This window comes from Parambassis ranga, chromosome 21 (assembly GCF_900634625.1).
Source record: "Parambassis ranga chromosome 21, fParRan2.1, whole genome shotgun sequence".
NCBI classification, from domain to species: domain Eukaryota; kingdom Metazoa; phylum Chordata; class Actinopteri; family Ambassidae; genus Parambassis; species Parambassis ranga.
Genome location: NC_041041.1, coordinates 4,021,801 through 4,036,624, shown reverse-complemented (window position 1 = coordinate 4,036,624; position 14,824 = coordinate 4,021,801). Strand labels below are relative to the sequence as shown.

General features: G+C 44.1%; 1 protein-coding gene across 1 annotated transcript; it reads right to left on the bottom strand.

The window, feature by feature from the left end:
- Positions 1-740: 740 nt before the first annotated feature.
- On the bottom strand, positions 741-13,400 carry ints6 (integrator complex subunit 6). The gene is made up of 18 exons (XM_028393605.1): positions 12,967-13,400; positions 12,739-12,816; positions 12,085-12,234; positions 8,538-8,627; positions 7,620-7,803; positions 4,824-4,949; positions 4,500-4,651; positions 4,145-4,297; positions 3,861-3,993; positions 3,676-3,770; positions 3,483-3,593; positions 3,186-3,401; positions 2,942-3,068; positions 2,717-2,859; positions 2,429-2,615; positions 1,968-2,351; positions 1,715-1,808; positions 741-1,575 (listed from the first exon to the last, which is right to left on the bottom strand). Exons 1-18 carry the CDS (start codon positions 13,075-13,077, stop codon positions 1,482-1,484), a joined length of 2,628 nt encoding a protein of 875 aa, XP_028249406.1. The 5' UTR covers positions 13,078-13,400; the 3' UTR covers positions 741-1,481.
- Positions 13,401-14,824: the final 1,424 nt, after the last annotated feature.

Genomic DNA, 14,824 nt, shown 5'->3' with positions numbered 1-14,824 from the left:
CAGGAAGAGGGACATTATTTTTGTACATATCTGTAAATAAAATTTTAATACGTTTTTACACATTGGGTGTTTTCGATCCTCTCTGTCTCTCTTTCTCTCCACTTTAACTACAAAAATAAACACAGAGTCACGTCTTTACAGAACACTTTATTTACATGGCCCTTCACAGTGTAAAATAGAAACTTTATTCATGGAAATACTTACAAAAAGGCCATTTTCCACTGAACATTCTCTTTAAATATTACTCTAGGGTTATTTACATCTTTACAGTGTATTCAAAATACTCTTTTGGTAGCGGCCTCTTCACAAACAAAGACAAGTATGGCAGATTTTGGTCCCTGTCCGAGGAGGGAGGGAACGGAAGAGGGCTGCCCTCTGAATCCGAAATCAACTCTTGACCTCCATTCTGGGTTTGTTTGTGTATATTTGAGAACATCGAACAAACAAAATTGCAACAAAAGCTAAGTTTTTTTAATCTCTTTTAAATTACATTAAATAAAGATTCTCAAATGTACACAAGTGCATTCATGGTTTAGGGACAAGACGTTGGTTTTAGATTCATGGCGGAGAGAGAAGGGGGTGGGGGGGTTATTTGGCAGCATGTTGGGACAAGCGGGCATCCGAGACCTCGGTTCATCGACAGCAGACAATAGTTCGTGTTGCATATCAGTGGTTAATGTAAAGTGTAAGAGTGGGGTGGGGCTCCAACTTTATTGCTGATTTATGATGCATTCGTATCAGTTCCTGAGCTTTTTTTTTTGTCCCTGTATTTCAACATTTGCAGCCAATGATGTCACATCATTAAGGGTGATTTTTACTCTGTATCCCTGCAAACCTTTTTCAATTTGCTTTCATTTTACGTGCCCCAAACATTCACTTAGTGCTCAATACTATTAATTATTTGTCTGGCAAAGTGGACAAATTGATAATTGGAGCCGAATCAGACCCAGAGAACAGCAGTGGAGTGCTCCAGTTAGTGGAGTGTAAGAAGTGACTTTTTAACAGAATGACGGGCTCATCGCCCCCTAAACGCCAGAAACACAGACCTTACTTAAAAGGAAACAAATGAAAAAGACTTTGATGAGTCTGCACTGGATCCCGTCTGACCCTGAGATGTCTGAGAACGCACACGCGAGATGAACCCTTCCTGTCCGTCTGTCACCGATCAATAGAATAAAGAGAAAACTGAGAGGAACTTACAAAAAGTAACAGGCCCAACATCTCGTTGCATAGGCTTCACCTGCAGCAAAGAAACACTTCCTCACTCGCTCTTTTGGATTTCTGTCCAGGGTCAGCACAGCTTGAAATGAAGAGAGTCCACTGAAGACGTTGGAGAGCTGGATGCCGTCTTGTCTTGGGGAGAGGGGCCCTGGTACAGCTGAGACGGGTAGGGGTGGGGGTGGGGATAGGGGTAGGTGGTCTCAGGGGGATGTGGAGGGTTGTCGGGTTCATCGTTAGTTCAGTTTGGGAATGAGTGGGTCTCAGAGTGTGTCCACATGGTTCATGTTATTGGATCTGTTGTGGATCTCTTCCAGGAAGTTCTCCAGCTGCTCGATGAGAACGCGCTTCTTGAACCTTGACGCAGAGGAAACGACAATTTTAAACACATTCAATGGCAACAAATCCAGTAACATGTTTCCAGTTGACCATGAGAGCAGATGTTTCCGTTTACAGCTGTTTTAAGAATAAGAAGGAAAGGAGAGGGACCTCGTACCTCGCTGCCTCTTTGATGATGTTTTGGAGGAAGATGAGCCGGGTGTCCAGAGTGCCCTGGATCTGCTTCAGGAGGAGGAAAATCTTCTCGTAATCTGGAATGCAAAAAGTGATGCTGTGTTTTCTATATGTAATGATTGAAGTTCCCAAAGTTAAAACGTTTTTGGCCAAAATAATGAAACAAATTCCCCAGAAAGAAAAAAAAGATAAAAGATAAAGACATAAGAAGCTTATAACTGGAGCTGGATACATACGCCTGCCTGGTTTCCTGATCTCCTTGGTGATGAGCGTCCTCAGCTCGTTGTTGACCTTCGTGGTCTCTGTGTGGATGTGCTTCTTCAGAGCTGCAGGTGACAGGTAGCGAGGTAGCTGCTCGTCCATCAGCACCATCTCCGCTCCTCCCTCTAACCCCAGTGGCGGCTCGCCTGCCCGATGCCGTCCGTTCTCCCTTTCCTCTTGCTCCTCCTCCTCCTCCTCTTCCTCATCCACCCTTCGCCGAAGGACTTGTGCGTCCGCAGCCATGTGGTTCTCCTGGAGGTCGGAGGGATGATCCGCCTCCGAGTCTGAGCTGTAGTGGTTCTGGTTCAGGTGGTTGATGATCAGGTCGGGTTCTGGTGCGCCGTCACTCATGTCCATGTCTACAGAGATTTAAAAGAACTGTGTTTATTTGTTTACTTGATCAGGATGCCGTCTTCCAGCTGGGCGCGCGTCTCACCTGCGGACGGTCGAGGGCTGGCGGGTGGAGTTACTGGAGGCGTGTAGGCTCTCCCCAAACGCAGCAGAGGGGACATGCAGCGGCGTCTCTTGGGGCCTCCACCGGTCATGTTGTTGCTGTCTCCCGGTCTCTTGCCTTTGTTCTGAGGGCCGGTCACGAACTCATCCGCCTCGTCGATCATCATGCCCTGCAGGGCGGAGCAGGGGAAAATCAATCAATAAATATAGAATAATCAGGAATCTGATCAACAGCATTTTGCTTTGTTCGTTGCTCCTGAGTCAGACTTGCCTTCTTGTCCAGTTTGAAGGGGTTTCCGAATGTGTGCAAACGTTTGGGCTGCTCGGGGTCTGCGTCTCGAAGAGGCTGCGGTGCAGCTTTGAGGAAGTCTTGGTAGTTTCCCATTTGGGCGATTGGCACGCTGTGGAGCTGGTCTAAAGAAGAGAAACAGGGAAATCTTAGTTCATCACAAGCTTATATATCTTTATTTTGTTTAATGGTTCCTCTGTGACGTACCCGAGTCCTGCCCTCTGAGGGTGCAGACGCTGGTGTTAAGCAGGTTCCTCCTCATTCGGCTGAGCTGATCGAGCAGGTGGCTGCGGGGGATGTCGTAGGGATTCCTGAAGCTCTGAGGTTTTAGGCTCTGAGGACACACGTCAAGAAAGACGGTCATTTTTCTGTTCATTGGTGCCATCATTTCATATGATTATCCTGACATTGATTTGTTGCACTAAAGGGCAGAGACACAGCTCCAGCTCACCTTGTTGAGCAGTGCTAGCTGAAAACCCTGAAACTCTTTGGGGTTGAGCTCCATGGGCAGAGTCGGAGCATCTCCTGTCAGACTCTGCAGCTGCTGGATGAAGTCCCTCCGCTGGGCCAGAGAGATCCCTCCGCCCCGGCAGCGCACTTTAATGCCGGCATCCGGCAGTGGCTTCTTACCAATCGAGGCGATCAGGCGGTCATACTCGATTTTTGTCTGGAAAAGTGAAATAGAACAAAAATGCAGCAACATGCTTTTTTTAATGTAGACGTGTGCGATAAGAGCTCAATAACACACCTGCTGACTGAGCTTCTTCAGGTAGGAAACAACGCTGTAGCTCAGGCCGTACTCCATGTTGTCGGCGAGCAGATTCGGAGCTCCCATGATTCTCAGAGCTTTTCTCAGAGACTGTGGAAAGAAAGACAATAATAAGTCAATAAGAGTGCTGCAGACTGTTTATCAATTTAACAAAAGTTAAACACCCACTGACCCCAATATAATAAGGAGGCATAGTCTTCAGGTAGTTCTCAAAGGATTGTCGCCATTTGAGGGTCGGCTTGAATTTGTGCACTTTGATCAAGTCGTCTGTAAGATGTGATCAATAAACAGTTACGTCATTTATTAAGCAAATAAACGACAAATCCGTTAGATCATCTGTGGATCATCCGGTCTTACCCAGAAGTGGCAGAAGCACGGGGTAGTTGTAGGGCATTACAAACAAGTTGACACAGTTGAGAGCTGTGCTGGCTTTTAGGTAGCCGAAGGGTTGCCCCAGGTCACTGTACTTGGCACTGTTACATACAAACACCTGAAAGAAAATCAATTAAAGACCAGTGACATCCAGACTCTTTAAATATGCAAACAAAAACATGACATAAACAAGTCTGGGTCTATTCTTTTGCACGTGACTGCTTGGTGTGTGTGTGTCTTGTGGTTCACTAGTGATTGTGATGCTGTACCTGCCAGCAGGTGTGCGGCGACTTCCTCTCCAAAATATACTGCGTGAGTGGCGAGGGCTCCAGCTCGTACTTGTCAAAGGGCACCTTGTCAATGACCATCGGCTCGGCGTCCAAACAGGAGAAACGTACGTGTGGGTGGGCTGAGCGAGGGGGCTGACAGACAGAAACAACACGTTAACGATCAGCGATTTATTCTGTATAGCTCAGAACCCGGGGCCACATCATTGTGTAATACCACTTTCTGCCACAAGATGTGATAGTGAGTCATAGCAGCCTCCGCTCTCTGATGTAGTCTGTCAATATAATGTTACTCATGTGTAAACTAAATGAATGGACTCCTGCTCACGCTCCTTACCAGTGTGGGGGAGTTCTGGTCTGGCCAGAAGGCCTCTGGGATTGGCCAGTGTCCGATGGGGACGCCGGTTTTAGGGTTGGGCCGTACATAGATCAGCTTGTGGCAGCAGTGCCAAGGCTGCGGACCGGACTTCAACACCTCGGCTGGAGCGTCTGTGCACAAACAACCGACAGCAACAAGGAGGTGTTAATGAAACAACAACAATAAATGTGTCAGCAGTTAAACACGGAGGTGACGGTAAACGGTGACATCCAACAACTGTTCATGAACAACAGGAAAGAAAAGCTCGGACAAGATTAAAGCAAAGGGCGAGTTCTCTCTTACCCTCTAGTGGAGGGGGGTCAGGTCCCGTCTTTTCAAAGTTTATCACCACTCCACTCTGGATTTTTTGCACAAGAGACTCCAGACACTGATTCAACATGCGCTGAGAGAACACACTGTAGGAGCGTCCTGCAACACAGACAAGCAGACAGGCACAACACCAGTAAGTTCAACACAGGAGGAATAAGTGTTTGTGAGTTAACCTCTCCAAAATACAAAATAAATCCCAGATTCATCCTCTTTCAAGATGGATTATTTAACCAAAATGCAAAATATTATCTGTATAAAAATCTAAAACCTCAGTTTTTTTTCTCAAATGCAATTCAAAGTTATATATTAAATTTATTTCATCTGAGTGTTTTTAGCAGATTTAAAGCTGCAGTAAGATATTTTTGGCCACTTGGGGGCAGCAGAGAGAAAGAAAACAACACACTTTACTCATTCACCTCTTTAAACATCCTTTTTAATGAAGATTGAACTCAAGCTTTTATTTCTTAGATGAAAAACTGACAAAAATACCCACCATGACTGACAGTAGGACTTTCAGTACAGCTGACTGCAGCCCATTACAAGTGCACTCTACTTAACTTTGGTCTCATCTTTATGGGGCCATATCCGCCTGTCACACTGAATGTGAATCTCTGTTTTTGTCCCGGCACCAATCACATGTTCAAAGGCCATGATTCAGACGTAGTCACAAAGCCACAACTGATTCGTCTAATTTAGCCTTGTGGCCATTTTACTGCCTCCAACTTCACCTCTAGTGACCTTGCCGTGCACCCATTCACTCGCTCATTTCAATAGGCTGTGGCTTTGTGTCAGGTCTGCCATCAGCAGTACTGGACAGGCAGCATGTACTCTGTAGACCATCACTGACAATGGAGCTGTGTCATGTTCTGCATTCAGCACCACTGAGAGCTGTGCTCTGTTCTCTGTATGTGTGCATGTGTTAATCTTAACCAACACCATTAGCATCGTTCTAGCGCGTTCTTCCTGGCAGCTGCTGCTTCCACAAACTGGCAGCATGAGGACTGCAGATAGGAGCCATAGAAAGTCTACAAGTGAAGGGTTTATTCTACAGGCCAGCACAGAGTGTCCTGATGGGGCTTTAACCCTTCGAAACACAAGCAGTAGTTGGCTTTTTTTTACTGCAATTTAAAGCCCTGCACCTCTCAGGAAACAGCACAATCACTGCCAGAAGCAGAGAGAAATCAAACATGTCTTACACAGCTATAAATCCATCATCACCCGCAGATCAGCTGAATGCTTCAAATAACATAATATTTGTCATGTGACTGCTGGTCCCATGCGAGTCAACCATGGCTTCACACAGGAGAGCAGTGGAAAGTTTGTTGTTGTTTTTGATAGAATCTTGTGCAAAAGATGCAATTTTATATATATATATATATATATATATATATATATATATATATATATATATATATATATATATGGGGACATGTAGAAAGGAAGAGGCTTGAAGAAAAGGATGTAAACTTTTTAAAGATTTGCATGTCTGATGATTTGTTCCATTTTTACACTTCCTTGCTTGCTTGCTTTATTTTTGCATAGACGGCCTCGGCCTCCAATGAAAATCTGAACTTTGTGGCCATAATTAAACCTTCCAAATAAAAGGACTTAACCAAAACAGAAGGATTTGTATTTCAGGTCCCACTTGTAAACACAATAATGAATATTGAGCAAGACAGTGCAGAGAGAGAGAGAGAGAGAGCGAGAGAGCTCAGGGCTGTCCCTCCCTGAAGTGAAAAACAGCTGCGAAGGCACTCTCTGCCTCTGTCACCAGGTTTTCCACACACACACACACACATATAAAATGCACTACTGCACTACTTTCCCCCTTTCTTTGTATTGACAGAGATGATTCATCAGTAGCTTTATGGAATGCATTTAACAAACAGCTATTTTGATCTGCTGTTATAAATACTTTGAGCCTGTCCCAGCATGTTCTGCCAGGTTCTGCTGTAGAATTTAGGCTGCTGTCAGTCCCAGAGGAGGATGGCTGTGATGCGTTTATTTTTTTCCTAAATAAAGGTTATAATGACTCTGTCATTTACAAACCATTGGCAGCGTAAAACACAGCACATGTAGGTAATTTGACAACAGCAACAAGCAACCTAAACATCCTGCTGTACAAATGATCAGATGATAAAAATCTATGTCTAAAGTAGAAAAAAGGATAAGATAAGAGGAAAAAAAACAAGCTGCAATGTAGTCAACTACAGTAACATTTCCACAAAGTCTGGAGACGTGTGCAGGCTTAAGACACATCAAACTCACATCCAGGAATTAAGGCTGATCGTAGCATCACCTCACACGTCAACTAAAAGGTCAACTCTTTCCACTGTCAGGTGACAATCATCTGTATTCATCGGCCCATAAGAGAAACTGAAAGATGAGAGATATGCAAACTGTAAACAAAGCCAGGCTTGCTTACTTCACTGACTAGTTGCGACACAGTCCTAAAGCTTCTGCAGGGTCAGGAGGAGCCCTGCAGCCTCCAATATCTTAAATGCACTCGAGCCATCTCTTCCACCAAAACCTTTTTTCTACTTAACACACCTGAACTTTCAGGCTCCACTACATAAAGCAGTTTCCTCTCTGATTCTGTCAAGGTCTATCTCAAGATAATGGGATTCTTTCTCAAGCTCTTCAACAAAGACTCAACAAAGCTCCAGCAGAGCTGCAGGAGAAATCCACAGCCTGGGGGGGGGGGGGGGGGGGGGGTGCTGGGGTCATGACTGTGTGTCTGCCCCTTTAAGTGATAAACACTCCACCTACCTCCAGTGACCTCACACATCGGGGTGATGGGGGAATCGTCCGACGGGACACCGCCGAGGGGTTCGGGCTCCACAGAGGCGTTGCCGGAGATTCGCAGCACCAATGCAAACAGACGCTGGTCCCAGCGGAAGGGCTCCTTGGTCAGCTCGCTACCGGGCAGCGGGGTGGTCAGAGGCAGGTGGAGCTGCACGGGGGAGAGGAAAGAAAGATGGTGCTGTACTAAATATATATACACAAAGGTGCCTTATATCCTCTACTCCGTCTCTCCATCTTCTTCTTAAGTTTTTTTTGTTTCTCCAGCTGCAAAATTGACATGTAGCTTAATAGAGTTGTGTCTATGACAGAGAGGAGACATCAGACATGTAGGATGAATGCAGGAGAGATGATAACTAGCATAAATAATGGTAGATATTACCATTATTATTTAATATTTTCACATAGAGTCACCTGAGAGGATGCCCAGAGTTTAAGAAACAGGAGGTTTATCAAGACAAAATGTCATTTTTTTTTACCATATTTAAACTGCTGCTATCATTTATTCATTATAGATTACTATTTAATAGAATATTTTCAGTTTATGGCTCCTTGTTATCTCAACAGGATACTTAGACCAGATTTATCTCTTAGTTTCCAAATGGATCTAGTCAGTAAACATTCTCAACATCTAGGAGGTCGTGGCCACTACAATCTGAATATTTGCTTATTTTCAGACTTTTATGGCGCCAAACGGAAGTGTGTGTGTTTTTTTTTTTTGATAAATATGTATCAGCATGGGAGGTGAATTAAACTTGAGTGCCCTCAGTGACAGGAAAGTGTTTGATGAAGGAATGGATGCTTGTGTGATCGGACACGCCAGCCAATCAGGAAGTCCTCCTGATTGGCTGAGAGAACAAGCCCTTTGTGGAGCTTATGGCTGACCTCGTCTTGGACTCCGCCGGTGCTCGTCAACTTGTTGCCGTCGGTGATTGCGATTATGATGGCGGGTTCGAGGAAAAAAGGATTTCTTCCCTGCAGATTGGGGACACAAACGACATTTTTAAGATTAAATTCAAGCTCTAAGAGTTAATATTACTGCTCAGACTGTGTGTGTTTTAGGGATCTGAGGCATAACTATGCAGAGAAAATACATCATTATATAGAAAACATGACAGAGGAACTATTTAAATGAGTGGGTGTGTGAGACAGAGAGCGGTATGATAAATAGAAGCGCAGCTTTAACAACATTGATATCTCTGAGACATGTATCTGTGTATATCTGCAGCATGTGTTCACTCTGTCCTCCATGCTGGCAGGTCAATGTCACCTGAGTTGAGACAAATGAAACCTCTTTTCAGCCAGACCCCCACAATATTTCATGACATCAGCACTCTGCACTGATAACATGAAACTGGAGCAGCGCTGCATTCATCACTATGCATCAGCCTTGGTTGGGGATCTCCACATAGGGCCTCAGAATAACTTAAAAAAAAAAATGGCCGGCCTGTCAGGTGCTGTGAGCAAACATTCAGCACTCTGGACCACACACACACACACACTTCATAAAACCCATCCTGTTCTCACAGGTAACTCAACCGACGCCCTCGGCTTGGACTCTACCTGTACAGCTGAATGATGGATCTGTCCGGTTACACAAACAACCAAAAGTACACAGAGCAGGATACTACCACGCAGGTATCCATGACAACCTGGCAAAAAATGTTCCTCCCCAAGTTCCCTTCATGGTGTCGGGCACTTTCAGGCACATGCTAATGAGTTGGTGATCAGACGAGTAATCATTTCATCCGTGTCACACCAGCCCTCTTAGCTTTTACCGTTGCTATGGAATTACACTTCAGTCATGATGAGGCTTTAAAAAAAAAAAAAGACAAACGCAGCCACACAAGAGTCTTTCCACAATAAAACGTCTGCTTTTCTACTAAAAACTCATTATAACAAACATCCTCATTAAATTTCTTTGCATCAATTTTCTTATTCTGCACAGTTTCGATCACCTGACTTAAAGCTAGTGAGGCAATCGTTCCTTTCAAAATAAGATGTAAAATTAACCTTCAAAATAAGAGGACAATACACATATGTACTTCAAACGCTATAAACTTCAATTAGTCCAAACCGGGCAGCCCTGATCTAAACCGAGGACACAGAACAGCCAAGAACAACTACTTAAATTTTATAAAGACTAGACGACGCTAATGAAGAAAACGCGACATTAAACCTGCAGCCAATTGCAGACCTGTCTGTGCAGCCTTCCACTGAGTCGCCACGAGTTCTGCCCTGCTGCCACAATGATGATGGAGATCCATTAGATTCCTGCTCATCACCCCTGCTGACATCTTAACATCATCATTTCCTCTCGCTCATCCCTTCTCCTGTCCTCCCTTTCCTGCAGCTCTCTTGGAATGAAACTGTGATCAGTGTCAGGATTACCCGCCGGCTGTCTCCTTCTCTCTACCTCCACACACACCCTCTTTCCTCCTCTCCCCGGGGAGACTCATCTCCTGGAAGCCTGGCAACCTGGAGGGCTCTTTGTTACTGTAGGCAGAAGCACTCCAGGGCAACATTAACTCCCCCAGAGGCCTTCTCCCCTTTTGTCTCCTCGCTCTCTACCCCACTTACACCTCTAGTCAGCACTGAGGATGAAAAATCGAACTTTTCTGCGAGTGGATTAAACTGGAAAGCAAAGCCAACTATATTGAGTTATAAAACGAGGCAGCTTGAGCTACTACCGCATCACTTTGGCCTTTGATTTACAGCAACAACAAAAAGAGTGCAGCTATCAGAGCACTGATGAAACCTCAAACACAACAGATTCACCAGAAAAAGCTTCAACATGACAGCTTCTCTGCTCAGAAAAAAACGTGCGCCGACTGATCTCAGGATCTGCAGGATTTCCATGCGTCTCTATTTAAAAGGTGACTCCTTGCTCTCAAAGAGTTAACAACATACTCGGCCCATAAACAAATTACTTTTACGTGGAAGCACACTTGTTCCGCTTCCTGGGAAAACATTCACTAAAAGCACCTGAAGGAGGCAAAGCAAATATGATTAATCAAGCCCTAAAATTTGATGATGTGCACACAAATCCAGGTCATCCATAGGAAGAACACTAGTTCTTAATTAGAGCCGTTTAACACCTCTTTTGTAAACTAAGCAATAAACAAAACAGTATAGCTGCTTGTAATTGTACTGTGGGCGGGCACCATCTGTTCAGACTCTGACCTCCTTCAGCTGTGAAAAGGCATATGAGGAAGAGGAAGGTCATTAAATTACAATTACTGCCAAATGAAGCTGTCAATAAGAGGTCAGCGGGGGACCGGCGCAGGACGCAGAGGTAACCTTGACCTTGTGCTGATCACAGAACACGTGTGTCGGCATCAGACAGCGTCGCTCCTGTTTGACATTCAAACTCCCCGAGAGTGTCTGCCATGCATTATGTATATATGCTGTATGTATGCATTACCCGGGGGCTGGTGGGGATCTTCCATTTTATTTTCCTCTGGAAATGCTAATTAAACATTCATTATCACTCCCACTTACCTCCAACACACGTGTCCCGGTTCTGTATCAAACAGAACTCAGACCGGACTACATGGTAATAATAACTAGTCTGCTCAGATTCGACACTGACAAGCAGGGTGAAGTGTTGCATCTCCTGCAAGCTGCTGCTTCCTGTTGTTTGTTCTAATGAGAGTAAATCAGAGCTGGGTCAGTTTGTGTAACTCTGTATGCTAAGCAGCGTGATGAAAGAGGACATCTGTTGCAGATAAGTCATCAGGCTGACGTGAGAGTAGCCCCTTTAAAAAACTGTAAATATAACCTCACAATTTCTATTTTATTTGGACCTCCGTCTTACACAAGCTTCACAGCTACAGTAGGGCTTTAAAAATAAATAAATGCGTGATGTAATTATGTGGCACTTGTTGGAAGTGGGCCTGAAACTCTGTATTGCTTCCAGACTTTGTGGAATATTCGTTGGCGAGGAGTTTTTTTTTTTTTTTTATGTGAACGCAGGCTCACTCGGCTGCAAGTAGAGGCTTCACAGATTAAAAACTGAGCCGTTCAAAACATCCGACATATCATCTGTAACATCCAGTTTAAAGAACGTTTCTAAAGAATATTTTAATTATTTAAAAACGCACCGTCTCTTATGAGACCCAGCTGCAGCTGTAAGAGATCCTAAAAGTTTAAATTAATCATGCATTTCTGTTTAGAAGCTAATTTAAAAGCTCTAAAATTAAGAAAAATATGATTGTTTTGTGTCATATGACTGATGTGTTGCATCATAGTATGCAGGTGGTTGATGCTTGTAAGACTGGGGGAAGGAAGGGGAGCAGGGTAAAGATGGGGAGGAAGGGGGGAGGAGGAGAAGGAGAGGGAGGAGATGGGATGTCTGTGTGTGTGTGTGAGTGCATTGACACAGAACCTTAAGAACCTGATTTCCTGTCTGCCTCTTCAGCGCCACACATACCTGTCCATAGTTGTCTATCCCAGTCACTAATCTATTGACATTGAGTAAATCAAAAGCGGTCCTCAAGGAATGGCCAATAGCTGTGAGTCCGGTTGCTTGGAGGTTTCTCAACTCTGTCATGAATGTGGCATGGCTCTCTTTCCATCCAGCCTTTCAAAATAAAACAAAAAAACAAAACATTGGATTAATATAACATGCATTAAAAAAAAGCTGCCTATACAACTTCTATAGAAATGTTAGAATAGTTTGTTTTATTATTGTAAGCTGAGAAATGGGTCGCTTCCTCTCTGTCACCACAGACCTTGATCCCTTTCAGTATCGGCCGGCTTCACATCATAAAGTACAAAGTCGTATAGACTAAAAGTGGCAATTTGGACTAAACAAGTAAAGTAGGCTAGTCTGTCACCCCCTCCTCCTCCTCTTCCTCACCCTCCCCTCCCCTCTAGATATCACCTCGCTGTATAAATAACACCCAGAGTTCCTTGCTGCTCACATTGAAACAAAATGTCGGCCATGTTTTAAAAGGGGTATGAAAGCTCCTCCTGAAGATTTTCTCTATACAATTGATGTAGCGATCACAACGTGGTGGAGAGGATGGAAGGACAGTCAATCTGCGCAATGTAAAGCTGGACATGACCCGAAAGCAAACTCTACCTTTATCCCGTACGGAACATCTTCAAAATTTACCAACATATACCGGTCCCCTCGGCTCGCCGGATCTCTCCCTCTGAGCTGTGTGGGGGGGGAAAAAGTAGAGAATTATTTTACGGTTATCGAGAGATCAGGTTTGACAGGCGAGCTTGCAACAGTACAATGACGATCTAAACTGCAGTCCCCGCTCGGGGGATCTCCCAATATGAATGTGTCCCGTGGTTACAGTACCTTCATAAAAGTCTCAACAGCGCCTTTTGCTATGTCCAGATAGGTAGTACCCAGATGGGTGCGCTGGTTCATTGAAGCGGACGTGTCTATCAGAAAAAGTAAAACGGGCATTGTGATGGTAATGACACGTTCTGCATGGACTTGGTGTCAGTACAACCGGCCAAAACGCAAAAAAAATCTTTTGTTCTCCTGCCGCCTGTATCACCTCTCAGCTAGCTAGCTAGCTAGCTGGCTAACTGTCTGTCTCACACATTCTTTCAAAAAAAGTGTAAGAATAGTGAGTGTAGAAGCCCTTTCCGGGCAAACTAAACTAAAAACCTCAAACCCTATGGGCAGGTTATTGATTCACGAGGGATTTTGATAATTTTTACAATATTTTGTAAATATTCCTAAGTTTCATAGTAACAAAGTTCCCCCTCACAGTGAGTCCCTGCTTCTCCCTACACTGAATGCGCTGTGTCTTGTCCACTGGTTTTAACCTAAGCTCCGCCGCTGACCCCGCCTCCCAAGCGGTCTTTCTGCGTCACGTGTACACGTTGCTCTCCTCTGATTGGCTGTCCGCCGCCACTCATTACCATATCCAAATAAGGCGAAAGCGGAGCGTCTCTTGCGCATGCTTGCTTGCCCGAGAGGCAGGAATGCAAGGAAAATGTTCTGTACATACATTGTGTGTGTGTGTGTGTGTGTGTCAGAGAACACAACATATGTGGCAGCGCACTGGTTTTTTTTTTTTTTTTTTTGTTACAGGAGCGTCGCTGCAGTTATTTGAGGTGATGTTATCCGGGAAATGTTCCCGTGGTGTCTGCCCTGAGAGCTCATGATTACATAATCAACATTTACTTCATCCCATGCACGGGCGTGGGCTACTGTGAAAGACAACCCTTGAAGACTGTAGAGTGAAAACTGCAAAGACATGCCATATTAATTAATTAAAAACAACCAAAAAAAAAAAAAAGAACAAAAGCAGTGGAATCTCCATACAGGAATGCACACAGAAACTACTCGCTGGCACACTGGCACTTTGGTTTTTCATGTGATGACCAAATAAAGACAGCCCTTTCTGCGAAGGAAAACAGGTTTGGCTGAACAGTCGCTGCAAGGGATTGAGATGCGCGCACACACACACACACACACACCCTGCAGCTCTAAAATGGCTTTACTTTGTCTTTCTTCCACAATGCACAGCAGCAACAAGATGTAACTAAAACACCCAAACTATCATTTTAATATGTGCTATTGCTGAGACAGACTATTCTATTGGTGCATCTTTTTTTAATCATAATAATTTACTGCAAACTGCAGACTTATTTAAATCGATCTCTGACATGTCAAACATCATCCTGACTGATCAGTGTCCACATGACACCGAGGCAAATGTGAACGATTGTGAAATACAATTTACATAATGTTGGATGGTTTGAAACTATCATCACTTCCGCAAAAAATTAAGACGGAACCACCATCCGGTAGCTGTCGATATAGCACAGAGGAGGAAGGTCTATTGCCTCTTGTTTGATAGACTTCTCTGGAGCAACACACACACACACACACACACAACACAAAGAGCACATTTCCGGGGTGTCACAGACACGTTTTCACAATAAAATCCCTCGTCTGGTGGACATTACCACAAACAGCTAAAATAATAAGAAACCATGACAATAACAATACATATTTATTCATATCCCAAACAACAATAGTGTGACTATTCAAAGTTACTTCTAGATTATAGCAAATTAACAGTTTTTAAGTCGTGCTGCACAACCTGCAGACTATTATTCTGAAATCAAAACAAAATATGACCGGAAATAATGATTCCTAGCTTTGTCACTTTTATTTATCAACAACTTTCATTTCT